At 44.4% G+C, this 24,163-nt stretch overlaps 5 protein-coding genes across 5 annotated transcripts; 4 read left to right on the plus strand and 1 right to left on the minus strand.

Moving 5' to 3' along the window:
- Positions 1–4,781: 4,781 nt before the first annotated feature.
- On the plus strand, positions 4,782–7,809 carry LOC9637868 (uncharacterized RING finger protein P8B7.23). The gene is made up of 10 exons (XM_024680060.1): positions 4,782–5,093; positions 5,168–5,214; positions 5,268–5,306; positions 5,373–6,698; positions 6,744–6,832; positions 6,882–6,984; positions 7,040–7,144; positions 7,197–7,323; positions 7,378–7,575; positions 7,635–7,809. The coding sequence occupies exons 1-10, from the start codon at positions 4,913–4,915 to the stop codon at positions 7,763–7,765; spliced, it is 2,346 nt and encodes a 781-aa protein (XP_024535828.1). The 5' UTR covers positions 4,782–4,912; the 3' UTR covers positions 7,766–7,809.
- An 833-nt stretch (positions 7,810–8,642) lies between these two features.
- Positions 8,643–10,534, plus strand: LOC112348114 (uncharacterized transmembrane protein DDB_G0289901-like). Its single transcript, XM_024680181.1, has 2 exons — positions 8,643–10,328; positions 10,392–10,534. The coding sequence occupies exons 1-2, from the start codon at positions 8,668–8,670 to the stop codon at positions 10,399–10,401; spliced, it is 1,671 nt and encodes a 556-aa protein (XP_024535949.1). The 5' UTR covers positions 8,643–8,667; the 3' UTR covers positions 10,402–10,534.
- Positions 10,535–10,605: 71 nt separating this feature from the next.
- LOC9637869 (subtilisin-like protease SBT5.4) lies at positions 10,606–13,637 on the plus strand. Its single transcript, XM_002974952.2, has 11 exons — positions 10,606–10,785; positions 10,849–10,934; positions 10,985–11,082; positions 11,140–11,310; positions 11,367–11,481; positions 11,537–12,059; positions 12,106–12,191; positions 12,252–12,506; positions 12,581–12,695; positions 12,755–12,941; positions 12,997–13,637. Exons 1-11 carry the CDS (start codon positions 10,714–10,716, stop codon positions 13,545–13,547), a joined length of 2,259 nt encoding a protein of 752 aa, XP_002974998.2. The 5' UTR covers positions 10,606–10,713; the 3' UTR covers positions 13,548–13,637.
- Positions 13,638–13,728: 91 nt separating this feature from the next.
- Positions 13,729–22,173, plus strand: LOC9637870 (callose synthase 5). Its single transcript, XM_024680182.1, is given in 42 exon segments — positions 13,729–14,357; positions 14,421–14,521; positions 14,576–14,697; positions 14,765–14,852; positions 14,906–15,016; positions 15,078–15,191; positions 15,247–15,339; positions 15,392–15,483; positions 15,534–15,660; positions 15,713–15,850; positions 15,903–15,979; positions 16,031–16,115; positions 16,163–16,285; positions 16,336–16,453; positions 16,502–16,833; positions 16,882–16,934; positions 16,984–17,044; positions 17,093–17,174; positions 17,222–17,271; positions 17,319–17,405; positions 17,463–17,585; positions 17,637–17,731; positions 17,781–17,865; positions 17,912–18,075; positions 18,125–18,248; positions 18,304–18,489; positions 18,546–18,697; positions 18,756–18,865; positions 18,923–19,048; positions 19,101–19,169; positions 19,221–19,410; positions 19,471–19,585; positions 19,642–19,761; positions 19,808–19,923; positions 19,972–20,055; positions 20,111–20,223; positions 20,273–20,502; positions 20,554–21,351; positions 21,404–21,454; positions 21,514–21,699; positions 21,819–21,996; positions 21,999–22,173. Coding segments are annotated over 42 exon segments (5,712 nt in total). The 5' UTR covers positions 13,729–14,167; the 3' UTR covers positions 22,052–22,173.
- Positions 22,174–22,622: 449 nt separating this feature from the next.
- LOC9637871 (probable glucuronoxylan glucuronosyltransferase F8H) lies at positions 22,623–24,161 on the minus strand (the record flags this gene model as incomplete). The annotated part of the gene is made up of 4 exons (XM_024680153.1): positions 22,623–23,308; positions 23,379–23,617; positions 23,697–24,070; positions 24,125–24,161. Coding segments are annotated over 4 exons (1,119 nt in total), but the record flags the coding sequence as incomplete, so codon positions are not given.
- Between the last annotated feature and the right edge of the window lie 2 nt (positions 24,162–24,163).

Raw genomic sequence — 24,163 nt, forward strand, 5'->3', positions numbered from 1 at the left:
GGGGGGGGCAGGGGGGGGCTGTAAGGGATTCCAAAAGTATAGTAGGGATAGAAAGATCTAAGAGCCAATCTTGAAGGAGCTCTCTAATGGTGCTTTTAAACTGACTTGAGGTTGAAACTGGGGCCGAGGGGCATTGGGTGGGAGTGAGCATGTACTCGGGTGGTGCCAGAGGGGCCACCCAAGGAAGTGCTCAATAGCAACTCCCACTCTCGAAAGGGAAACTGATTGCAGTGCTTCTAGCTCATGTGGAGTGGTGCCCCACTTGAGTACCTTGCGGCTCATTGGTCCTCGCCCTTCCTAGGGGTTTGGGCCTTCCCTTTGGGATAGAAGTGGCGGGGGGGGGGGGGGGGTAAAGGTAACTATACCAGGCCGTTAAACCACAGCGTCCCAAAGCAAGTGTTGCATCCAAGGCTTGGGATTTAAAGGGTCCCATGATCAAATTTTGTCGTACTAAAGGATGTTAGAAACTTGGAGGTTTGTTGTGCTTGGTTGCTTATTCTTGCGGGGAGTGTAGCTGAACCTTAAGTCCAGTCTAACCTGAGGAGGGGGATTGGGAGAGATTTGGGAATCCGTGGATGGATGGCTAACGCTCCGTTGCTCATGTAGTGAGTAGCTAAAGCTAAGTAGGACCAAGTAGGAGCTGGTGCAATAAGCGGGAACCTTGGCGAAGGAACTTAGCTAAATCTAAGGAAGTGTTGGTCGGATAAATGAGGTAAATTGGTAAATTGGAAAGGAAAAATTTGTGGCTTACACTCAGGTTTTATAAAAGAATACATTGTTTATACTAAATCTCAAACAATAAAATATAAAAATGTAAAGAAATATCACAATTATAAAACCCTTTATATTTTTTTCATAAAGGAGATACCTTTATATAATAAATGTTTTGAATGCGATTGAAATCTAAAATAAATGGTGGCTGATACATTTTTTAGAGGGCTTTAATTCAAAATGTAAAAATTTATTATTAAAAAAAAACTTTACAAGGAAATACATAAATTATCAAAAAACTAGTTAGGATCTTATTAATTTTTTAAACTTTTTTATTCACATAGAAAAAAGAGAAGGAAACTGTAAGAAGGTTAATATACTATTAAATATTGCAACCATTGAGTTTTAAAAGAAAATAATATCCTATAAAAATTTGTTAATAAGCTATATACTTCACTATAGTTTTTTCTTTTATAATCATAAACTTTCATACTTTAATTTAGAGTCTCCTACAAACTGTATAAGCCATCACTAAAATACAAAAGGAAGTTGAAATTTATTAGATTTAATATTTAATAGTATATTACATTCCCAAATTTTTCTCTCTTTCTTTTCACATTAAAAAATATTAAAAAATGAATAACATCCTATAAAAGTTTATTACTAAGCTATATCCTTCATTGTAGTTTTATTTTATAATCATGAATTTTTATACTTTAATTTAGAGTCTCTCACAAATTGCATTAACCATCACTAAAATACAAAAAATGTAAAGAAATATCACAATTATAGAACCCCTTGTATATTTTTCCAAAAAGAGATACTTTTATATAATAAATATTTTGAATGCGATTGAAATCTAAAATAAATGGTGGTTAATATACTTTTTAGAAGTCTTTAAGTCAAAAGATAAAAGTTCATTATTAAAATCAAAAATTTATAAGAAAATACATAAATCATCAACAAACTTATTAGGATGTTATTAATTTCATAAGGTTTTTTAATCAGATGGAAACAAATGTAGAAAACTATAAAATGTTAATATACTATTAAATATTGCAACTATTAAGTTTGAAAAAAAAATTCTAAATTATCAACTAAGATCTCCAACAATATATCTTTAAAATTAAATCTTTTTGTATCGAAAGTGCTCATGCAATGACTATGTACAAGTATTATTGGAAATGTAAAGCTAAAAATTTTATTTAAAACTAAATCTAGGCAGTATGATAATAATTTAGGTTAATCATTATATAAATTTATATAGCCATTCTCCAAAATGATTTTTTTTTCAATTCATTTTCACTGTTAAATTTCTTTTAAAAAACTTTCGTTGCTTCATTTCTTTATTCAACTAAATATCTGAAAAAAAATTGAATTTCATTGTACAAAAAAAATAAAAAATGTTCAAAACTTAAATATTTTACTTTTTTGAGTTATTATTCAATTTATTTTTCTACCATTTTAGAACATGCCTCAAAAACACTAAAATATTAAAAAATGGTAATTTTTCATTACTTGTGGCTTGCATTAAGTTTTATTGTTACACTATAGTTCAAATCATTTTATAATAGATATCACATAAATATTTATATTAAATTTTGAAATTTTCTGCTAGAATTATTAAAAAAATTATATTTATTTATTTGAAAAAATATCTAAAAAAATTTAATTTCATCATGCTAATAAAGTAAAGCAACTTATAAATTTAATTATTTTACTCTTCTAAGTTTTCCTGAAATTTTGTTTTGTACCATTTGAGGACAAGCCATAAAAACACTAATACTTTATAAATTGTAATTTTTATTACGAGTGGCCTACATAAAATTTCATTGTTGCATTATAATTAGAATCATACTTATAAATAAGCATGATATAAATATTTAAATCAAATTTTAATTTTTACTACTATTAATAACAATTTTAACCATTTATTTTAATGGTTGTATAGGTTTATAAAACTTTTATCCACAATGACTTTTAGTTTCTGTAATCCACTTTAATTGTTAGAATTTAATTTAAAATGTTTTCTTTCTTCAATTTTTTGTTTGACCAAACATTTAAAAAAAATGGAATGAAAAAACCTAAACTCCTCATTTTGTTTTATACTATTTTTGGATTTATCACAAAAACACTTTTTTTTTATAAATGACAATCTGAAATTCATTTGTGAATCTTTTGGGATCATCTTTCAAGAAAAATTTAACATTTTGTGTTAATTACAATTTTATAAAGTAGTTTGTTATTGAAGATTAATCATTGCTAATGGCTTGAGAGCATAAAAGTTTACTGTTACAATATAGTTTGAATTATATTTATAAATGGCTATTAAATGAACATTTTTAATAGAGAGTTTTGATTTTAGAAGTATATTATTAAATATAATGTTTACTATATTGTATCATTGTTTCCATTTTAAATTTATTAGCTTTAATATTTAATAGTATATTTACATTCCCAAAGTTTTCTCTCTTTCTTTTCACATGATTAGAAAACATCAAAAAAGGAATATTATCCTATAAAAGTTTGTTAATAAGGTATGTACTTCATTGTAGTTTTTTTTTTATAATCATGAACTTTCATACTTTAATTTATAATCTTCCACAAATTGCATTAGCCATCACTTCTTTTTACATAGTCTTCAATGTTACTATACAAAAGCATTTATTCATTCATTTTTAAATAAATATAATTGTTTTCATAGTTGTTGCCTTTTTTCTTACATTTTGCTATATGAGATTTAAATTTTTTTATGCAAATATTGATTTCTCATATAAAAATAAAGCATCATCAATGACTTTCAAATGAAACTCTTAGCTTTAGTATTGTTTTAGTAACATTTACAAAAGAATTAAGCGTTCTTTCTTCACTCAATTGCTTGTAATATCTGCGCAAGCGATCTTTTGGCCACCGCCTAGTCTACAGGCTCAGGAGCAACGGATCCAGCGAAGCCATCCAGTCCCAGCGCGAGGCTACACGAGCTGAGTGATCATTAGGGCTTAGCAATGTCTCCATCGTGGGTGGCAATACGGGCTCTGCCCAATCTAGGTGATTTGCAGAGGACAAGCTGTCGCCATAGCAGAGTACATAGAGACGCGTCTGAAGATCCTCGACGTTTTGCATCGACTCTGTGGATCGGGCTTCACACCAGGTGGGAGCTAGGAGAACGTAAAAAAGGCGAGAAAACGTAGCCGGCCTGAAGTTGAAGAAGCATAGAGACGTCCAGATATTGTTGTCAAACCAAGCTCCAAGGTATGGAAGTGTACTTTCTTTCTTGTGTGTGGAGAGCTAACCTGATGCGTTGTTTTTCCAGGCTATTGATGAGGCACAGGCCGAACTGGAGGCTTTGGTGTCAGTGCCATCAGATGTTCATTTTGACAACGTAAAAGCGAGAAAACATGCCGGCATGAAGCTCAAGGCCGAGGAGGCTGGGAAGAGGCCGTGATGCCCATTGCTGGAGCAAGGTTGGAGGGGAAAGAGCAAGCTGCCTCTCGTAGCAGACAGCCTGAAGAGTTTAAACTGAAAACTGTGACAGGGAGGTGCAAGATGGATTGCACAGATCGCACAGCTCGCACAGCAGAGTGTACCGTTCGCTCAGCAGAATGCACAGTTCGCATAGCAGAATGCACAATTCTCACAACAGAATGGGCTCTAGTATTTGCCTGTGTGTAATTATATTATTGCCTGTGTGTAGTAGATGGTCTGTATGTGGCTATGAAGATCATGAACTATTGTAACCTTCCTGTCTGAAAAACTCATAGTCAATGAAGTTCGTGATGAGTTGCAAAAGGCATATAGGTGATGAGGACCTCATTTCATTTTCAAGATTCTTTAATCACGTTCCGAGGCAAGGTAAGTATTCTCTTGGGTGCAGCAACTGTTGCCTTTGAGATTGAGAGAGTGATGAAAGTGATGAATTTGTGGCGATCGCGTTGCTACTACCTCCGGGCCAACGCAGTGGAATTCAGCTATCACAAGTGCGCCAGCAAGCTCATGTCGCTTTCACCAGAGATTTTCAATCCCTCCGGTGGCCTCAATCTGATTCGCTCTATGGAGCAACGCGGGAGATTTTCTTAATTTAAAATTTCTGGCTCTCGAACTTAGGGTTCTTAGTGATCCTATAAACCCTAAGTGGTCGATTCGTGAGCGAGGAGGGAGGAAGGTGTGGCGCCAATCCAGGTACTCGGCTTCTAGCACTTTCATGTCCAGTGTCCCCACGCCTGCATCCGGATCGACACTTTCCCACCGACAATTCAGCGAAGACGCTCAATCTCATGGCACAGCCAAATTGCCAGCAGGAGCGGCGGCGGGAGCTTCGTGCCCGGAGCACGAAACTTCCAAAATCCGCGCGCTCAATCCACTGGCCAGAGAGTTTGTCCCTGGTATGTCACTCCTTTCATTTCGAACGAGTAGAAATTTTCTAATTTCCTTGTGATTGTGATTTTACACATTGTAGTTGAGGAGGGATCTCCTTCTTCGCGGTCTCCGACCAAGAGAACATCGGTAAGCATGATGATGCTCGTTTCCCAAACACCGAGTTTTTTTCCCTTTTCTAGAGTCGTGAAGGATTTCCTTCAGCACCAAGGAACTTCTCAGTAAGTGTTCAAGTTTTTTTTTCCCATAAAGCGAGGATTTGATCTGATTGCGTTTGACATGAGCAGGATCACGACGCCGCAGCTACAAGCTCCGAGGCAAATAGTGGGGTGAAGGAAAATTGGGTGGAAAGTGGCATGCCCCACAAACAGTCACAAAAGCTGCAAGAAGTAACAGGAGGACTCTCAGCCGCTCTTAAAGTCCCTCAAGCAGGAAAAAGTTCTCTCAAGATGGGACACGAATTTACTTCTTCTCAGCACTCAACCCAGCCATCATCTTCACGACGCGGACAGACATGGAACGCGAATCATCTACTTAACTTTCACTACGATCCCATCGTTCGACCGTCCCCAAGGCCTCCTCAGCGCAGGCAGCATCAGAAAGTTCAGGCTTACGACAAAGAGCTCTTCTTGCAAGCAAACTTTCGGTTCTTGGTCTCGGATTTTGGGGACTATTTGGAGAACAGCACTGACCCAGACAAGATGCTCGAGTGGGAAGACATAGCCATTGTGGAACTCTCGTCCTCGGTGGCTATCCAGTGTCCGATATGCTTGGAAAGTCCACCTCTGTGCCCACAGATCACGTCGTGCGGTCACGTCTTTTGCTTCCCATGCATTCTACGATACTTCTCCGACGCGGACCACAAGACTCACGTAAAGAAATGCCCGCTCTGCTTCGGCATGACTTCTCCTAAGGAGCTGCGCACCGTCTACATTCACAACGTGAAGGAACACAGGCCAGGTGACAATGTTGGCTTTACGCTCTTGACGCGGGATAAAGGGTCTGTTATACCGTTCAAAAGAAACGAGTCGAGGGGATCACCGGCTTACACCAAGGATGGACGTTGCCATCTGTACTCCAAGTTTACACTGACATGCGACGTCGAGATGACAACAAACAATGCCGTTTCGGAGCTCACAGCATGGGCTGAGAGAGCTCAGTCGGGCGATGACGAAGACATCGAACAGCTGCCTTTTGTGTTTGCGGCAATCGATGAGCTTAAGTCGAGAAAGGCTGCTTGGGACGAGCACCGGACGTTGGAGTTTATCTCGAGCAGCCCATCTGTAAGGCAGAGAATTATGGCTCAGGTGAAGGCTGGAATCACAAAGCTGCCTGGAGAAGACTTCGAAAGTTCTAGCTCAGCTGGAAAACACCATGAAAAGCAGGAAGTGTTGGAACCGTCGCCGCCGAAGCAAGAAGGCGTTTATCACATCAATCCGTTCACTGATGAACGAGAGTTGGTTGATGTAGACAAGAAGCCAAAATCGAAAGATTTGCATCAAGAGGACGCACCAGAGGACTGGGAATCCATCACTTCACCTGTGAAGACCGCGACTTATAAGGACGCCAAAGACGCTAAACACGAAGAGACTGATTCTTACAGCTTTTATCAGGTTCGTTGTATCATTGCGGGGTTTTACTGACGTGTTCTCTTGCAGGCCGCAGATGGTCAACTCGTCATTTTACATCCTTTGACAATGAAATGCTTGGTTCACCACTATGGATCGTACACGTCTTTGCCTTCGAGGTAATTTCTCTTGCATGTTTTTCTATTCTGATTGCTTACGATGTTCCAGAGTTGAAGGGAAAATACTTGAGATGGAAGCAATGATTCAAACCGAGCTGTCGAGAAAACGATACCGCTATTTGAGTCATCTACCACTTACTAGCACCTTTCAGGTAATTTGGATATTTACAAAGTTACAACAACAGATTATTCTGATTCTTAAACCAGCTGTGCGAGGTGGACCTCTCAAAAATCTTACCAAGCTCGTCACTGTCTCCCTTCAAGGATGAGCTACATGCTCGAGAGGTTCGCAGACAGAGACGCCTGAAACAGGTACAAGATTTGTTTCTCCTAGGCAGAATTGTCGAGCGAAATTTGCATTCAGGACAAGATGCTTAAATCTGCTGGGCAAAGACTTGAAGAGAAAGTGGTGCCACCATCTCCAGCAGACTACATCGCGATCATGAACGCCCTTCACGAAGACGAAGTTCCAAACGACAGTGAGTTTGTCGGTAAGTCTCAAGTACAAATGCTCACACTCGAAACTCACCCGCCGGATTCTTCAGCCGCTTCTACAGCACCAGTCCCGGCCTCGTCTCCACCTGTCGACGAGAGGAGACTCTTCTCGAGGGTGGCCAAGCTCGGCTTTGCTTCTGGACACGATGCTCCGGATCTCACGAACGACGGTCTCTCCTCTAACAGGCCACCGATCCAACAACAGTCGCCATGGAACCAAAAACAAGCTCCGGCTGGAAGCAGCAGCGGTGAGTGTGTTCCAATTCCTGCTCTGTTCGCTAATCTTCCAGCTCGAACACTCTTGCAGGAGGAGCTTCCCTTTCTTTCGCGGACGCCATACAGAGAAAAGTGGAGAAGAAAACTCCAGAGGCTCCCTCGCGTGGAGCAGCCCGCAAAGGCAAAGTTTTACTTTCTACTGGCAGTGGAAGAAAGTACTGAATAGTCAATGTGTTAATATAAATACAAAGTGTTCAAAGGGTCAATGGTGTTTATGGTTTTATTCTCGAATATGCCTTTGGAGATATTTGTGCTGAAAGATCAGCTTTCTTGGTTGCTCCAGGACAGACAGTGCACTCCTCAAGAGCTTGCATCCCGACTTCAACTACAGGTATAACAAAAACAAACTGTTTTCTAAACTGAAATCTGTGACACTCTCTAAACTGCCAACAATGTAGGCGTTTCATTAAAAGTTTCAGACCTCTGAGAACGATGGCGACGAGGAGATCTATCCTCAAGCAGCCCCAGATGGTTTATTACAACAGTTCATAGTCTTCATGGCCACATACAAAACATCTACTAAGCATATAATACTTTTGAAGCAAATACTAGGGCCTCCATAGTTGATATTCTATCCTCCACACTAGCATTCTGTTGTGTGAGCTGTGCATTCTGCTGAGCAAACTGTGCAATCTGCTGTGTGATCTGTGCAATCCTTGCATCTTGAACCTCCAATCCTTGCATCCTGACCCACTGTCACAGGTTTCACCATCTCCAACCTTGCTCTAGCAATGGGTATCATGGGAAGGCTTGGCTTGAGAACACGTTTCCACGCCTCTTCCAAGCCTCCTTGCCCTTGAGCTTCATGCCGGCTATGTTCTCTCGCCTTTACGTTGTCCCAATGAACATCAGATGGTTGATCTAATAGAGCCCTAATGGCATTGACTCACCTTCCAAGAACCTGATTTCACAATCAACAACACTCACAGTGCAAAACCCTAAAGTGATTGCCAAAATATCTGTTAACTGTTCTTCCCGAATATGCCTTTGAATATATTTGTGTGGCTAAAATATCTAAAGAACCCTAGAGCGCCGATGATAATGTGAAAGACCGGCAAGGGCAAATGCTGATGGCGCAGGTAGTGAGCTTGCAGGCGCCAGTGCCGGGGATTCGCGCGGCGGGGGCGCTGGACAAGGATGCGCTATCCAAGCAGCAGCAGCAATGCGCGACCAATTTCTCGTCGCCAGGTTTGCGCTGTTCTTCCACTCAGCTCGGGCAGGGCCGGGATTCGGCCGTGTGTAGGGCTAGGATAGGCAGGACATGGCCGAATCCCAACTACAAGCCACCAGAGGGCGATGGATGGAACACCGGATCGACTGGAAGCTCGCTACCGTGGAATGAGGGCGGGGGAGGCGCTGCCCAGGCGGATTCTCAGTGGAACAACCAAAATGCCGCCGGAGGCAATGGGCAGCAGCAGAGTGGCGGCTGGAACAGCAATCCGCAAGGCTCTTGGAACAATCAAAATTCTGCGTGGAACAACCCGGCTCATGGAAATCAGAGTTTCTGGAGCAATCCACCGGGCGAGCAGCAGGGTTCTAGTTGGAACAGCGGTCCTGGCTCGCAGCAAACTTGGAACGCTGGGAATCAAGGTCAGAACACTGGTTGGAACAACAACGATTGGAATAAAAACTCGTCGGGTGGTGGTTCTTCGTCTTCGTGGAACAGCGCTGCCAATGCAGTGATTGATGTCACAAACACCACTACTCCTGCTGCTCCCGCTCCTCCGGCTCCTCCCGCCGCCAACACTACCACTGGAACGGGATGGAACAACCAGTTTGGAGGCAGTCCTTCCCCGAGCTTCAACTCTTCCGTAGCAACGAGCACTGCTTCTACGACTGCTCAAAGTCCGATTCCAACCGGAAGTACGGCTCCAAGTTCACTCTGGGATACTACGCCGGCATCCGATGCTCCAAAGCTAGGTGGTGCTACGACCGTCACTGGCGATGCCACCACCACTTCCACTCCGACCGAGTCTCCAGCAATCGGGGGCCTCGCTCCTCAGAAGCTTTACCGCGACGAAGACGGCTGGCCCAGTCCGTTGCTGGATCCCGAGTACAAGCCCTCGGACGAGAGCTTTTCGTCCGGGTCTTTTCGAAGCTCATCTTTCGGGAAAGGTGTCGGGAAGACATGGCCGAACCCAAACTACAAGCCACAGCCCGGTGACAACTACGTCTACTCGTCTGGCGGCTCTTCGTTTAGCAAATACGGCAGCGGGAAGACGTGGCCAAATCCAAACTACAAGCCAGAGATGAGTGATGGTCGTGACAACTTCGTGTCCTTCAGCAAAGGAAGTGGCAAGACATGGCCGAATCCGAACTACAAGCCGCAACCTGGCGATCCTCCGTTCGTTAGTGGCTCCGGCAAAGGTGGCACTGGAAAGACTTGGCCGAATCCAAACTACAAGGGTGATGATCCGACTTATGTCTGGGGTGGTGGTGGCAAAGGCAGCGGGAAGACATGGCCCAATCCAAACTACAAGGGTCCTCCCCCGATTTACGTGACCGGAGGAGGCAAAGGTGGAGGAAAAGTTTGGCCGAATCCAGATTACAAGGGTCCTCCTGTCGGCCCCGAGTTCGCAGGATCCACGAAGAAAGGAGGGAAGACATGGCCGAATCCGAATTACAAGGGAGACGATCCAACGTACGTAAGGGGTGGCAAAGGCAGTGGCAAGACATACCCGAACCCAAACGTGAAGCCACTTCCAGGAGAAAACCCATGGAATGCGTAAGTTCATCTGTTTCCTTTTCTCTTTCTTTCCTCTTGTGACCTGACGTGTTTGTTTTGCAGGCGGTGGTGAATGTTAAGTGACTCAACGAGTAATTCTCATCTTTCTTTTTGTATCAGCATCGCACCACGTAGGTACGCATCTGAAGTTAGTCTTGGAACTGTATGGCCTTTAGTTCTATCTGAATATCATTTGCTGTTTCTTATCCCGAGTTCTATTGTTGGTGTTTCTTATCCACTTTAAACTAAGGCGCTCGTACCTTGGTCTAAACTGACTAGTGGTGCCGAGTAAATCGTGGAAAAAATGTCGAGCGAGATTCCTGTAAGCCTTTTGTTTCTCAGGTTGGCTTGAAATTCTTCCGCGTGACCCGTTGCTTCTTTGTCCATGGCCAGCTTTCGAACAGTAGCATTTTTCTTTGTTTTGCACTTCACAGCATTCATCGATGCAACATCAAAGGTGTAACTGTTTGCTGAATTTGTTTTTTGGTTCGTGTGTGCTTTATATACTTGTTTTCCACAGTCATATATTGTTTATCTGGGAGGGCCTTTAGAAGAGGGATACAATGTCGCTTATCTTCACCACCAAAAGCTATCTACAGTTCTTGGGTACAAGTTACACTTCTTTCTTTACAAAATGAGCTTACTTTCAGAACCAGACACGAGCTTGCCAAGGAGGCAATGCTATATAGCTACAAGCACCTCTTCAATGGATTCTCAGCAGTTATCCCACCTGACAAGGTTGAGAACATTTCAAGTATGTCTCGAAGACTTTATTATTGCAAGTAATAACGTAGTTTGAATTGTTTTGCAGAGTTGCCTGGCGTTAAGATGGTCCTGGAGGACAAAGTGTATAGACTCCAGACGACGAATTCGTGGCAGTTTCTCGGTCTCCAAAATATGAATGGAACCGTTGCAAATGGAAAGATCCAGCAAACTAGAAATAACGGCGGCCAAGATGTTGTGATTGGTATGCTTGACACAGGTACGAATACCGTGTGATTGCTGTCCTTAAGACGACTTTTCTTGTGAATTCTTCAGGCATTTGGCCAGAATCGGCAAGCTTCGATGATAGCTCTTACGGTCCGGTCCCAGAAAACTGGAATGGTTCTTGTGTAAACACCACGGATTTTAGTTCCACAAGCGACTGCAACCGGTGAGCTTTTTCAACACTCCATTTGTGAATGCCAACAGCATGTTATATCACACAGGAAAATAATCGGTGCCCGATTTTATTTTCAAGCCGCAAATGCGACGCAACAAGACGAGTCAATCCTGCTATCGCCAAGAGACACCGAAGGCCACGGCACGCACACGGCATCCACCGCAGCCGGAAGTTTTGTCAGGGATGCAAACTACCGCGGTTTTGCTCGCGGAACTGCTCGAGGTGGCGCGTATGGAGCTCGGCTCTCGATTTACAAGACGTGCTGGAACAATTTGTGCTCGAATGCTGACATTCTGGCAGCGCTTGACGACGGTATCGGGGATGGTGTGCAAGTTTTCAGCATCTCACTGAGCGGTGAAGGAGCTATCCCTGAGACAAAGGATCCACTGGCCTTTGGAACGCTCTATGCGGCCATGCATGGGATTTCCATCGTTGCAGCGGCGGGAAACTATGGTCCTAAGTATGCCACCGTAAGCAATATAGCACCCTGGATGATTACCGTTGCTGCTACCACAACTGATCGGGCCTTCGCCAGCAACGTCATCCTCGGCGACCTCTCGAGCTTCATGGTAAGGAAAACGTATTTTTTACAGGAGCTTAATTGCTTACTTCCAGGGTGAAAGTTTATCAGAAGCTGCACTGCAATCTGGATTCTATCCCCTCGTCGCGGCTTCCGATGTTTCCCTTGCGAACATCTCAAGGTAACTATCCGCTTGTTACCCTTTGCAGAAGTTACTGTAACTTTGCTGTGATTGAAACAGTGACTTGAGCATGATGTGTATTCCTGGAGCACTCGACCCTCAAAAATCGCAGGGTAAGATCGTCTTGTGTTCAGACAGTGGTGTTTCTTTAGTTGTGAAAGGAGTGGCTGGTGCACTTGCAAAGGCTGCGGGTTTGATCATTTACAACAGCGAAATGCAAGGCGAGACTTTAGAGGCTGTGAATTATGGCCTGCCTGCAGCAAACGTTGGATACAAAGCTGGACAGGCTATTGTTGCTTACATGCAATCGACTGGGTAATTTCTCTCTATGCAATTTTTTGTGGTTTTAAGTTTGTCATATGATCATATTATCCTGTTGTTTTTTACAGGAATCCAACGGCATATATAACTCGTTCTGTGACATCAACTAGTGGTAGACCCGCTCCGGAAGTTGCTGCATTCTCTGGTCGAGGTCCAAACTTGGTTTCTCCAGAGATTGTCAAGGTACTTGGAAGCAGTTTACTCTGGAACTTTCAGCTAAAACTTCTTTCTTGGTGATGTAGCCTGATATTGCTGCTCCAGGAGTAAGCATACTAGCCGCGTACAGCGAATTTCACAAAACAGACAGTTATGTGGTCATTTCCGGAACTTCCATGTCCTGTCCACACGTCACGGGAATTGTAGCGCTTCTCAAAAGCTTGCATCCGAACTGGAGCCCAGCAGCAATTCAATCAGCTATCATCACTACAGGTAGAACACAAAGAATCTGTTTTGTATGCTCAAATCACTGACGCTCTCTAAACAGGCAAGACCACCAACAACGTAGGCGTTTCGATAAAGGATCAGACCTCCGAGAACGATGCGACGCCTTTTGACATCGGTGGCGGGGAGATCGATCCTCAAGCAGCAGCAGACCCGGGACTTGTTTACGATGCCACTCCTGGAGACTACTTTCTATTCTACTGCCAAAAACTCAAGCTCCAGAAAGCGCCGGTCTTGGACGCGGATTGCAGAGACACCGAAACCGAGTCGTTTCAGCTCAACTATCCCTCCATCTCGGTGTCTCTCAAGCCTGGCACGGCTGCAAAGATCACCCGCAGGCTAAAGTCCGTGATGGAAGGAACTTCTACGTTTCACGCCAGTGTCCGTCTTCCTACAGTGGCCTCGCTGACCGTCTCGGTGAGGCCCTCGGCTCTAAACTTCACCCAGCAAGGCGACGAAGCATCGTATAAGATGGAGTTCTCATTGGTGGAAGGATTTTCCACAAAGCAAGCTTATGTCTATGGCTCCTTGACGTGGAGCGATGATCGAGGCTACCGAGTACGCAGTCCCATGGTCATCAAGCTGGAAGCATAAGAAACTTATCAAGGCTCTTCTTTGTTCTTCTTTTCTTCGATTAAAAAACGATCGTGTGACAACTTAGGACGCGTGAAGAACATTCCAACATTCCATTGTCTTGTTTGGAGCGTACGCTGTTTGATCCATTCGCGACGAAGGAAAGAAGCTCTCTTCTAGCTCTAGTGCGGTGTCTTTCGCCGGTTAACATCAAGCTAAAACTATGGGCTCCATGCATTATTTTACTAGGGTATTTAATGTAAGCGACCATTTGACGCCACACGTACTAGCACAGACAAACGGTAAGATCGGCGTCTTTGAAACAGGAGTTCTCTCTCTCTTCCCCTCTCCATTCGATCGATCGAATAAGAGGCGCCGTCCCGCCACGTCCGGGCCTGCCACTGCCGCTGGGTAGCTGCCGAGCTTCCGCCGTGCGCCATCGCGATCGATCTGTTCCTTAGGTAATCCCTCGCAGTGTAGCTACAGTGGCGAGAATGCGAGGGATTTAGCTTGCGTCCAGCTGCTGCCCACACGGCATTTCGCGATCCGGGCGGGAGCGTGGAGATTTCGGCAGGAAATGTAGGTAGGGATTGCGATCCGGCCTGAATCGGTGGGTCTGGGGTTGGGGATAGAGGGGGATTATGGCGAATGGCGCGCCCATGGCGTCGCCGGGCTCGTCCGGGAGGAGGCTTAGCAGGACGTATACGAATGGGATGTTCTCCGGCGAGGTTCTCGACAGTGAGGTGGTTCCTTCGTCGCTTGCCCCCATTGCTACCATTCTCCGGGTCGCCAACGAGATAGAGCCAGAGCGGCCGCGCGTTGCTTATCTGTGTATGTCCATGATCTCGAGTTTTTTTTTTCGTTTCTTATGGGTGTTTTTTTTTAATCTTCCAGGTCGATTCTATGCGTTTGAGAAGGCGCATCGTCTTGATCCTACGTCTAGTGGGCGAGGCGTTCGGCAGTTCAAGACAGCTCTTTTGCAACGCCTTGAGAAGGTCTGAAAAAATCATAAAAATGCCAAAGACAACTCTGTAACTTTTGTTTGACAGGATAACGAGAGGTCGATCAGAAGCAGAGTGAAGCGCAGTGATGCACGAGAGATTCAGAGCTTTTACCAGCAGTACTATGAGCAGTATGTCAAGGCTCTGGATGGCGCTGAACACGCAGACAGGTATTCTTCGAATTTTTCTCTTGTCGTTTCCTTCTAACAACATGACGCACTGTTTGTGTTATGTCAGAGCCCAACTTGCAAAGGCTTATCAGACCGCAGGAGTCCTCTTCGAGGTTCTTTGTGCTGTCAACAAGACTGAAGAAGTTGCCCCTGAGGTATTGCTTAAGACAGCACTCTCGTGCAAGTTACGCTAACAGGAAACATATAGATTATTGCAATGGGTCGAGACATCAAGGAGAAGAAGGAAATATACGTTCCGTATAATATTCTCCCGCTTGACGTTGCAGGCTCGTCACAAGCAATAATGCAGCTTCCAGAGGTGCACTTTCGCTTTTGTTTGGCACTGTCTTGGAAGTTTTGTTTATTCATTTTGTTTTCAGATCAAAGCCGCAGTCGATGCGTTGAGAAATATTCGCGGGCTACCATGGTCAGCTGCAACCAAACAGTCAAATAAAGATGTTATTGATTGGTTGAAGGAGAAGTTCGGCTTTCAGGTTCTATCATCTCCTTGCAGATCATAATGTAGGTGTTGACGCTCATCTTCCACAGAAAGATAACGTCTCCAACCAGAGGGAGCACCTGATTTTACTCCTTGCTAACGTTCATACGCGCATACAATCAAAGACTGAAACTATGAATAAGGTCCGATATCTTAAGCACCTTTTGAATTGCACATTTAACAGCGATTTTGCAGCTAGAAGACCAGGCCATCAATGAGGTCATGCGCAAACTTTTTAAAAACTACAAGAGCTGGTGCAAGTTTCTGGGACGCAAAAGCAGTCTTACGTGGGTTTACTTTCTCCTTTTTTTTTCTTGACAACTATAATAATGTGCAGTCTTCCGGATATTCAACAAGACATCCAGCAACGCAAACTCCTATACATGGGGTTGTATCTTCTAATCTGGGGAGAAGCAGCTAATCTTCGTTTCATGCCTGAATGCCTCTGCTACATATTTCATAATGTAAGTGAACTGAAACAATTTGGATGCGATGATGATAAATGATGGTCTGTAGATGGCTCTAGAGCTTCACGGGATGCTGGCTGGTAACGTGAGTTTCGTGACTGGTGAGAACATTAAACCTGCATATGGTGGTGAGGACGAATCCTTTCTTCGCAAGGTTGTGACGCCGATATATGAGATCATTCAAAAGGTCTGCTAGTACTTTTATATGTAATTGAAATTACCTCTGTACTTATCTCTAGGAAGCTGCGAGCAATGAATGTGGTACAGCGACCCATTCATCCTGGCGAAACTATGACGACCTGAACGAATATTTCTGGTCAGATGATTTTTCTTTTTTTTTCCAAAGGTTGACAGTCTTGTAAGGCAGGTCCGACCACTGTTTTCGCTTGGGATGGCCCATGCGCGCCGATTCGGACTTTTTCGTTCCGCCTTTGACAACAACACCATTTCAGGTGTGCTGTGATACTTATTCTGCGATGCTTCATAGAGATTTATGCAGACAATCTCCAAGAAGCCGGTTACGAGGAAGCTAAACAAAATCGGATTCGTAGAAATACGTTCCTTTTGGCATATATTCAGGAGCTTTGACAGAATGTGGACGTTTTATATCTTATGCCTTCAGGTATTGTGCTTTACTTTCAGCTTTGGCAGCTAGAAGGCGAGTCTCTACAGGCAATGATCATTTTGGCTTGGAGCAAAACAAATTCGCCATCTGACATATTTGAAGACAAGATGCTTAAAAAGCTTTCGAGTATTTTCATAACGGCCTCAATTCTTCGTCTTCTGCAGAGTAAGACTTGGCCTAACGCATGAAACGTAAAATAATTCATCTGTGCAGGCGTTCTCGATATTGCTTTTACCTTTAAGGCCTCTCGAAACATGCGATTTACGGGAATGCTGAGGCTCGTCCTTAAGTTCGCTATATCTTTAGCCTGGGTGATTACTCTTTCCACATTATATGCTCATTCGTGGGAGCCAAACGGATTGATGAAATCTGTAAAGAACTGGCTTGGACAAAACTGGAGGAATCCATCGCTATATACTGCTGCTTTGGTTTTGTATCTTCTGCCAAATTTTCTGGGAGCAGCCTTTTTTGTCTTTCCATTGTTGCGAAGATGGATCGAAAATTCTAACTGGCGGATAGTTCGCTTAATGCTGTGGTGGTCACAGGTAAGCTGCTGCTTTCTCGTTTTTGTAGCTGATTGACACCTGATCTAGGTCCCACTGTATGTTGGTCGAGGAATGCATGAAGACCAGTTTACATTGTTCAAGTAAGTACGAATCATCGCCGACATAAAACTTAAGCTCTTTTGTTGCCAGGTATACAATGTTTTGGATACTGCTCGTTATTAGCAAACTTCTGTTTAGTTACTACGTTCAGGTAATTTAGATAGACTACATCTTGTTTACTGGGAAGATGTCCATGCAGATCAAGCCTCTGGTGGAGCCCACGAAGCGGATCATGGGAGTGAGACAAATAGTATACACTTGGCATGAACTGTTTCCGAACGGTACGCAGCTTTGTGCTCCATTTTGGCTCTAACAATGTACACCGCAGCGAAAAAAAATATTGCCGCTGTTCTTTCATTGTGGTCTCCTGTTATTCTGGTGAGCCGGCGACTTTTGTTATCAGAGTAACTTAATGCCCGCAACAGATATACTTCATGGACACACAAATTTGGTATGCTATATACTCGACGTTGTTTGGTGGGATTTTGGGCGCTTTCAGGCGACTTGGGGAGGTGTGAACATTACAGCTTTTAATTTTGTACGGCGATGAAGGCTCCTTGATTTTTCAGATTCGAACGCTGGGCATGTTGAGATCGAGGTTCCGTTCGTTACCTGGAACTTTCAACGAGAATCTAATTCCCGTTGATAAAGCGCCTCGAAAGGGATTTTCTTTCTCTCGAAAATTTGAACAGGTTCCAAATCATTTTGTTGTATGACTTGGCATTACAACATTTACGTTGCAGAATACAGGGAAGGACAGGAAACAAGCTGCAAGATTTTCTCAGCTTTGGAATGAAGTCATCACTAGTTTTCGTGAAGAGGACCTTATCAACAACAGGCAAGTGCGCTGTGTTCCTGAAAGTTCTCTAACTTGAGACTGTTTACAGGGAAATGAACTTGATGCTTGTTCCATATTCATCGGATCCTAATCTTTCGATTGTGCAATGGCCACCATTCTTATTGGCTAGTAAGGTATAATCAACTGCACAATTTGGCTAGGACTAATACTCGTTTCCAGATTCCTGTTGCATTGCAAATGGCTGCAGAATATCGCGGAAAAGACAATATAGATCTCTGGCGCAAAATCAAGGCCGATGACTACAGGCATTGCGCTGTTGAGGAATGTTATGAAGCCTTCAAAGCCGTCATTAAAACAATTATTAGAAATGAACCGGACAAGCGGTACTATCTCCAGTTAATTCTATTTTCAGTTGCTAATACATCATTTCAGAATTATTGAAGATATAATACACACTGTCGAGCGGGACATCCAAGCCAATACATTTCTGCATCATTTCAAATTAAGCGCTCTGCCTTCACTTGCTTCAAAATTTGTGAGGCTGGTGGAGCTTCTGGTAACATGCTGTTTTTTCTTCACGGTTTTTTGTTCAAAATCACTTTCTGTGTCAGGCTCGTCCGGATCCAAACGCCCGGGATACGGTCATCTTACTCCTGCAAGATATGTATGAAGTTGTCACAAAAGACATGATGGTCGAAGAAGTGGAACTTAAAAATACCAAGCACTCAAATTCCACAAATCAGCTATTCGACTCTGTTCTTTATCCACCCCCCGCTACAGACGCGTGGTTTGAGCAAGTAATTTTGTTTTTCCTTACTCTTGTGCTGTCTAACCGTATAAGTTGTATCTACAGGTCAATAGACTTCATTTGCTTTTGACTGTAAAAGAGTCTGCTATGGATGTCCCCGTGAACCTAGAAGCCCGCCGACGTATTGCGTTCTTCACAAATTCGTTATTCATGGATATGCCACGTGCTCCTCGAGTCAGGAAAATGCTACCGTTCAGGTTTGCTAGTTTGTCCAAATGAAGTTTCTCGTGGTTTATACTTGTTTCTGGTTTACAGCGTGCTCACTCCGTACTACAGTGAAGACATTGTTTTTACCAAGGAGCAGCTTCATCTAGAGAACGAAGACGGTGTTTCTATACTTTTCTACCTTCAAAAGATATATCCAGGCAAGCGAGTTGTATTCACTTTTGGCTGGTATACTGATCAAGGAAAATAATTTGCAGACGAATGGGATAACTTTTTGGAGAGAATCGCATGTAAGTCGGATGCTGATGCGTGGGGGAACGAGGAGTTCGAAATGCAGCTTCGTCATTGGGCATCATTTAGGGGGCAAACTCTTCTAAGAACTGGTATGCTGCTTGTTTTTTATTATGGCTTTTAATGCACGACAAATATTTGCAGTAAGGGGAATGATGTACTACCGAAGAGCACTCGAACTACAAGCGTTTCTTGACATGGCATCTGACGACGGTAAGAACTTCCTCTTCCAAATTGTAGTTAATATTTCTTGATTGCTTGCAGAGATATTGGAAGGCTACAAAGTGATTGGTTGCTCTTCAAAGGAAACGAAAAAGAGTCAAAGATCTGTATGGGCGCAGTTGCAAGCTGTCGCCGACATGAAGTTCACATACGTTGCTACTTGTCAGATTTATGGACTTCAAAAGCGCTCAGGTGATCAGCGAGCAACAGATATATTGAACCTTATGCTGAAGTAAGAAGTTTTTAATTTATGATCTCACATGTAAGATAACCTTGCTTGCTCGAAATGTAGGCATCCATCACTTCGCGTTGCATATATTGATGAAGTTGAGGAGACGCAGAAAGACAATAAAAGCAAGAAAGTATACTACTCTGTCTTGGTAAAGGCTGTCGACGGGCTTGATCAGGTATGCGGACTTGGACTCCTCTTGTTTGTCATCTGCTCATGTATTGTGGCTCTCAGGAAATATACAGGATAAAGTTACCAGGTCCAGCTAAACTAGGGGAGGGAAAACCGGAAAATCAAAATCATGCAATTATTTTTACGCGAGGCGAGGCTCTTCAGACGATTGATATGAACCAGGTAAGGTCAAATTATTAAAACCAGATGTTTAATCTTTTTGGTTTAGGATAACTACTTGGAGGAAGCATTCAAGATGCGAAATCTTTTGGAAGAATTTCATGAAGATCACGGGGTGAGGCCTCCTAGTATTCTTGGTGTGAGGGAACATATTTTTACGGGAAGGTAACTGATCTGATTCAAAATTGTCTGGTTCTGAGTCATTGCTATCAGTGTTTCTTCCCTGGCGTGGTTTATGTCGAACCAAGAAACAAGTTTTGTCACTATCGGGCAGCGGGTGCTTGCGAATCCATTAAAGTAAGTCCATTAACAGCAGAATCTTCTGTATTAATATGTTTTTTTTGTCTTTCAGGGTGCGGTTCCATTACGGACATCCAGATGTATTCGACAGACTCTTTCACATAACAAGAGGTGGCATCAGCAAAGCTTCAAAAGTTATCAATCTGAGCGAAGATATTTTTGCTGGTAAACTTAATGTTCTAAGGTTACATCACTAGATAAGTGAGTACTGCAGGGTTCAATTCAACTTTGCGACGAGGAAATGTAACACATCACGAATACATACAGGTCGGGAAGGGCCGTGATGTTGGACTGAACCAAATAACACTTTTTGAGGCAAAAGTAGCAAACGGGAATGGTGAACAGACTTTGAGTAGAGATATCTATCGACTCGGCCATCGTTTTGATTTTTTCCGCATGATGTCCTGCTATTTTACAACAGTTGGTTTCTACGTCAACGCCCTGGTATGAAACTGGTTTGTTCTGCTTCCATCATTCTAAAGATACTTTGTGCAGATCGTGGTGCTCACAGTCTATGTTTTTCTCTACGGACGGCTGTATCTATCATTAAGTGGCATGGAGAAGTCGCTGTTAAAAGTTGCAAACATGAAGAAAGACGTGAGCCTGCAAGCTGCCTTGGCCTCCCAATCGTTGGTTCAGCTTGGATTATTGATGGCACTTCCAATGATCATGGAGATCGGTCTTGAGAGGGGCTTTCGTACAGCAATCAGCGACTTCATCATAATGCAGCTTCAACTGGCTTCCGTTTTCTTTACCTTTTCTCTCGGCACCAAGGTTCACTATTTCGGTAGAACGATACTGCACGGAGGGGCAAAGTACAGAGCTACCGGCCGAGGCTTCGTCGTTCGTCATGAAAGATTTGCTGAGAATTATCGGTTATATTCGAGAAGCCACTTCACCAAAGCGTTGGAACTCATGATCCTGCTGATTGTCTACGTAGCTTATGGTTCGTCCGGGAATGGTGCGGTCGCTTATATGTTCATCACGGCTTCTATGTGGTTCCTGGTGGTCACCTGGCTATTCGCTCCCTTTCTGTTCAATCCGTCAGGTTTCGAGTGGCAAAAGATCGTGGAAGACTGGGACGACTGGAACAGGTGGATTGCTAACTCGGGAGGAATAGGAATTGCCGCGGTGAAGAGCTGGCAGTCCTGGTGGGACGAGGAGCATTCCTATCTCAACCACACAGGCTTGCGTGGTAGAATCATGGAATCTCTCTTGGCGATACGCTTCTTTCTGTATCAGTATGGCCTCGTCTACCACCTCAACATCACCAGCGGTCACAAGAACATTCTGGTAAGTCCATTCTGTTGATGCTTATTTTATAGCGTTGCGTGTCTGCTTGCAGATATACGCTCTGTCGTGGCTTGTGATAATCGGCATTTTGATCGTTTTAAAGGTAACCAGCGAGTATTCTTTCGATACAAGAAACTTATGCCATTTTGTAATTTTTTGTAGATCGTGTCGATGGGACGAAGACGCTTCAGTGGTGACTTCCAACTCATGTTCCGGCTCTTAAAGGGGATGCTCTTCATGGGATTTGTTTCGATAATCATCATACTCTTCGTGGTGGTTGGCCTGACGGTCGGAGATCTCTTTGTCACGCTACTCGCGTTCCTCCCAACTGGTTGGGCCCTCTTGCAGGTAAAGCTATCGACACCAGACTCTTCCTCTTTTCCTTACCAAACTTCCACCAGCAAACTGGCAGCCTTTTTCTTACTGACGCTTTGATTAACTCTCTCTTTTGCTTTTGTTCTCCGCAGATAGGAATGGCGTGCCGGCCACTGGTGGAATCGATGGGCTTCTGGGGCTCCGTCAGGGCCCTGGCACGGAGCTATGAGTTCTTCATGGGGCTGCTCATCTTCACGCCCGTTGCGATCCTGGCGTGGTTCCCATTCGTGTCCGAGTTCCAGACGCGGCTACTCTTCAACCAGGCCTTTAGCCGGGCCTCCAGATCTCTCGGATCCTTGCGGGCCGGAAGAAACTCGGTGAATGAAACATCGACCATATCACCATGACACTCCTGCAGAGGAAAGATGTCACAGTTCCTCTCGTTTTGCAGTTTTGTACAAAACGGAACTTTACAACGAATATGATCACTAACAGACACATTTTGTACGAGTCTAGAAACAAAGTCAATGTGATCAACTTCTGAAACAAAGTTTCATCACCTTTTATCGAGGAGATAGCATGTCAGGATGGCGTCCAGGGTTGAGACCTCTGCCATGGCACCGTCCTCTCCGAGCACCACGACCAGCCCGATGCTTTGCAGGACCCTCACGTCAGTCCATACGCGATCTATCATGGTAGCATTGTGTTAGTAACAAACAGTGAAGATGGTGTCTATGTTTCACCTTGGCCATGGAATGTGGCGCGATGAGCATGGCATCGGCCCACTGCCGGAGATCTTCACCTCGGCCCAGCAACACAGGCTATGCGCCAGCGTCGCAACCTTGACCGCCCCAACGCTGCCGGTAACCCCCAGGAGAACTCTGGGAGCTCCACCCAAGCGTCTCAGATAGAAATAAAACTGGGCGAGGAGATGAAGCGTTATGGTTGGAGGGAGCTTCACAACATGTGATCATATTATCAAAGCATGTACACTTTGAGACAAAAGAATTTCTGGTATAATGAATGTAACTGGCCAAAATATACACACACACACAGCGAGTAAACAAGACGACACGAGCTTGCCTCGTTTTCCTTGTTTCTCTTCCATCCCTGCTTGTAAGTAAGAAAAAAAAAAAAAAAAAAAGAATCCGATTCCTTCCAAACTTTGTCCACTCACGCCACTTTTATCCGGGACCCCGCCTCCGCCACCTTGTTCTTCCTCTTGGACAGGAGATCTAGAACTTGCCACGTCGCGTCGCCACGAACGAGCGGCTGGTTGTATACCAACGCCTGGCGCACCTCGTCTCTCCAGAGATTGGCCTGGATCATGGACACATTGGTGGCCGCCACCCTGCTCAGGATCCTGTCCAGCTTGTGCACGTCCCTCTCCGCCACCGTGACCGAGATCTTCCTCCAGTCGATGACGTGCGAGTAGGGGAGCTGGATGTTGTCCGCGATGATCACCGGGATGCAGCCCTGGATCACCGACTCCACGATGCGCGGGCTCCACGGCGCCCACCCCAGCGGGCACAGGCAGAACACCGAGCGCAGCATCTCCGCCTTGTAGTTGTCGGACCTCTTGCGCTTTATGAAGAAGCGCCGGTCGTGCGAGAAGCGTCGCCAGATTGTGGTTCTCACGCCCCTGCATTAAAATCACCCACGACAAAGTTGGTTTTCAATCCGGACAGTGAAAGACAAGAGGAAAAAAGTACCTGCTGTACATGTGGCCGCTAACGTTCTTGGGGTGGATCTCCATCTTGCCCCTGAAAAACGCCAGGATCTTGCGGCGCTGGCTCCTGGGATCGGGCAACTTCTTGGCTGGAACCACGTAGGGAGGTATCTGGATATGGTCCACATTCTGGCAGGGGTGCTTGTTCTTTTCCCCGAAAGTTTGCAGGATGATGGAGTTTCTCAAAAACTGTGGGATGCCCATTGTGACCGCTAAATCCTCCTGAGAAAACCACATTGGAAAGAGTCATGCATGCATGCGAAGGAGCCAAAACTTATCAAGCCGTGATCCAGAAACGTACCATTGCATGGAAGCATGCCCCGAAGTCGTGGGTGGCAACAAAGACGTGGTCTCGGCCTTGATGGCGATCCCAGAAAGGCATGTTACGTGAAACCAAGCCCACTGCTGCCTGGAGAATGTCCGACGCGTGAAACAGCGTCGGGAACCCGGATCTGCTGGTGAAATTGCACGAGACGTACACGGGCATGAAGAAAAAGTCCGCCTCGTCCGGATCCAAGGTTCGCACGGGACTGCGCAGCAAATTCTGGTGAATGGCAACCTCGGCAGCGAAAAGATGGCTGCTACACCGGCTATCCACAAGCCAGTCGGTGTTGTAGCTGGAGGGAAGATCGTAGATATACACCTTGATGTTGGAAGATAGACCTAGAGGACCACCTGGAGGAGAAATCCATAAGCAAGAGAACGCAAAAGAAGAAAATGCCCAAGTACCTTGATCGAGAATTGGGGATTTAGATCTTTGCAAAAACA

The sequence above is a fragment of the Selaginella moellendorffii genome, unplaced genomic scaffold (genome assembly GCF_000143415.4).
Source record: "Selaginella moellendorffii unplaced genomic scaffold, v1.0 SELMOscaffold_26, whole genome shotgun sequence".
Taxonomy (NCBI): domain Eukaryota; kingdom Viridiplantae; phylum Streptophyta; class Lycopodiopsida; order Selaginellales; family Selaginellaceae; genus Selaginella; species Selaginella moellendorffii.

What these genes read in the sequence shown, in the direction of transcription:
- LOC9637868 (XM_024680060.1), top strand. Translation starts at nt 4,913, where the DNA reads ATGTCCAGTGTCCCCACGCCTGCATCCGGATCGACACTTTCCCACCGA. An exon ending in CAGCACCAAGGAACTTCTCA is followed by an intron (nt 5,307 to 5,372) that starts GTAAGTGTTCAA and finishes TGACATGAGCAG; the next exon opens with GATCACGACGCCGCAGCTAC. An exon ending in ATTCTTACAGCTTTTATCAG is followed by an intron (nt 6,699 to 6,743) that starts GTTCGTTGTATC and finishes GTTCTCTTGCAG; the next exon opens with GCCGCAGATGGTCAACTCGT.
- LOC112348114 (XM_024680181.1), top strand. Translation starts at nt 8,668, where the DNA reads ATGCTGATGGCGCAGGTAGTGAGCTTGCAGGCGCCAGTGCCGGGGATT.
- LOC9637869 (XM_002974952.2), top strand. Translation starts at nt 10,714, where the DNA reads ATGGCCAGCTTTCGAACAGTAGCATTTTTCTTTGTTTTGCACTTCACA. An exon ending in TTTCTCCAGAGATTGTCAAG is followed by an intron (nt 12,696 to 12,754) that starts GTACTTGGAAGC and finishes TTGGTGATGTAG; the next exon opens with CCTGATATTGCTGCTCCAGG. An exon ending in ATCAGCTATCATCACTACAG is followed by an intron (nt 12,942 to 12,996) that starts GTAGAACACAAA and finishes CTCTCTAAACAG; the next exon opens with GCAAGACCACCAACAACGTA.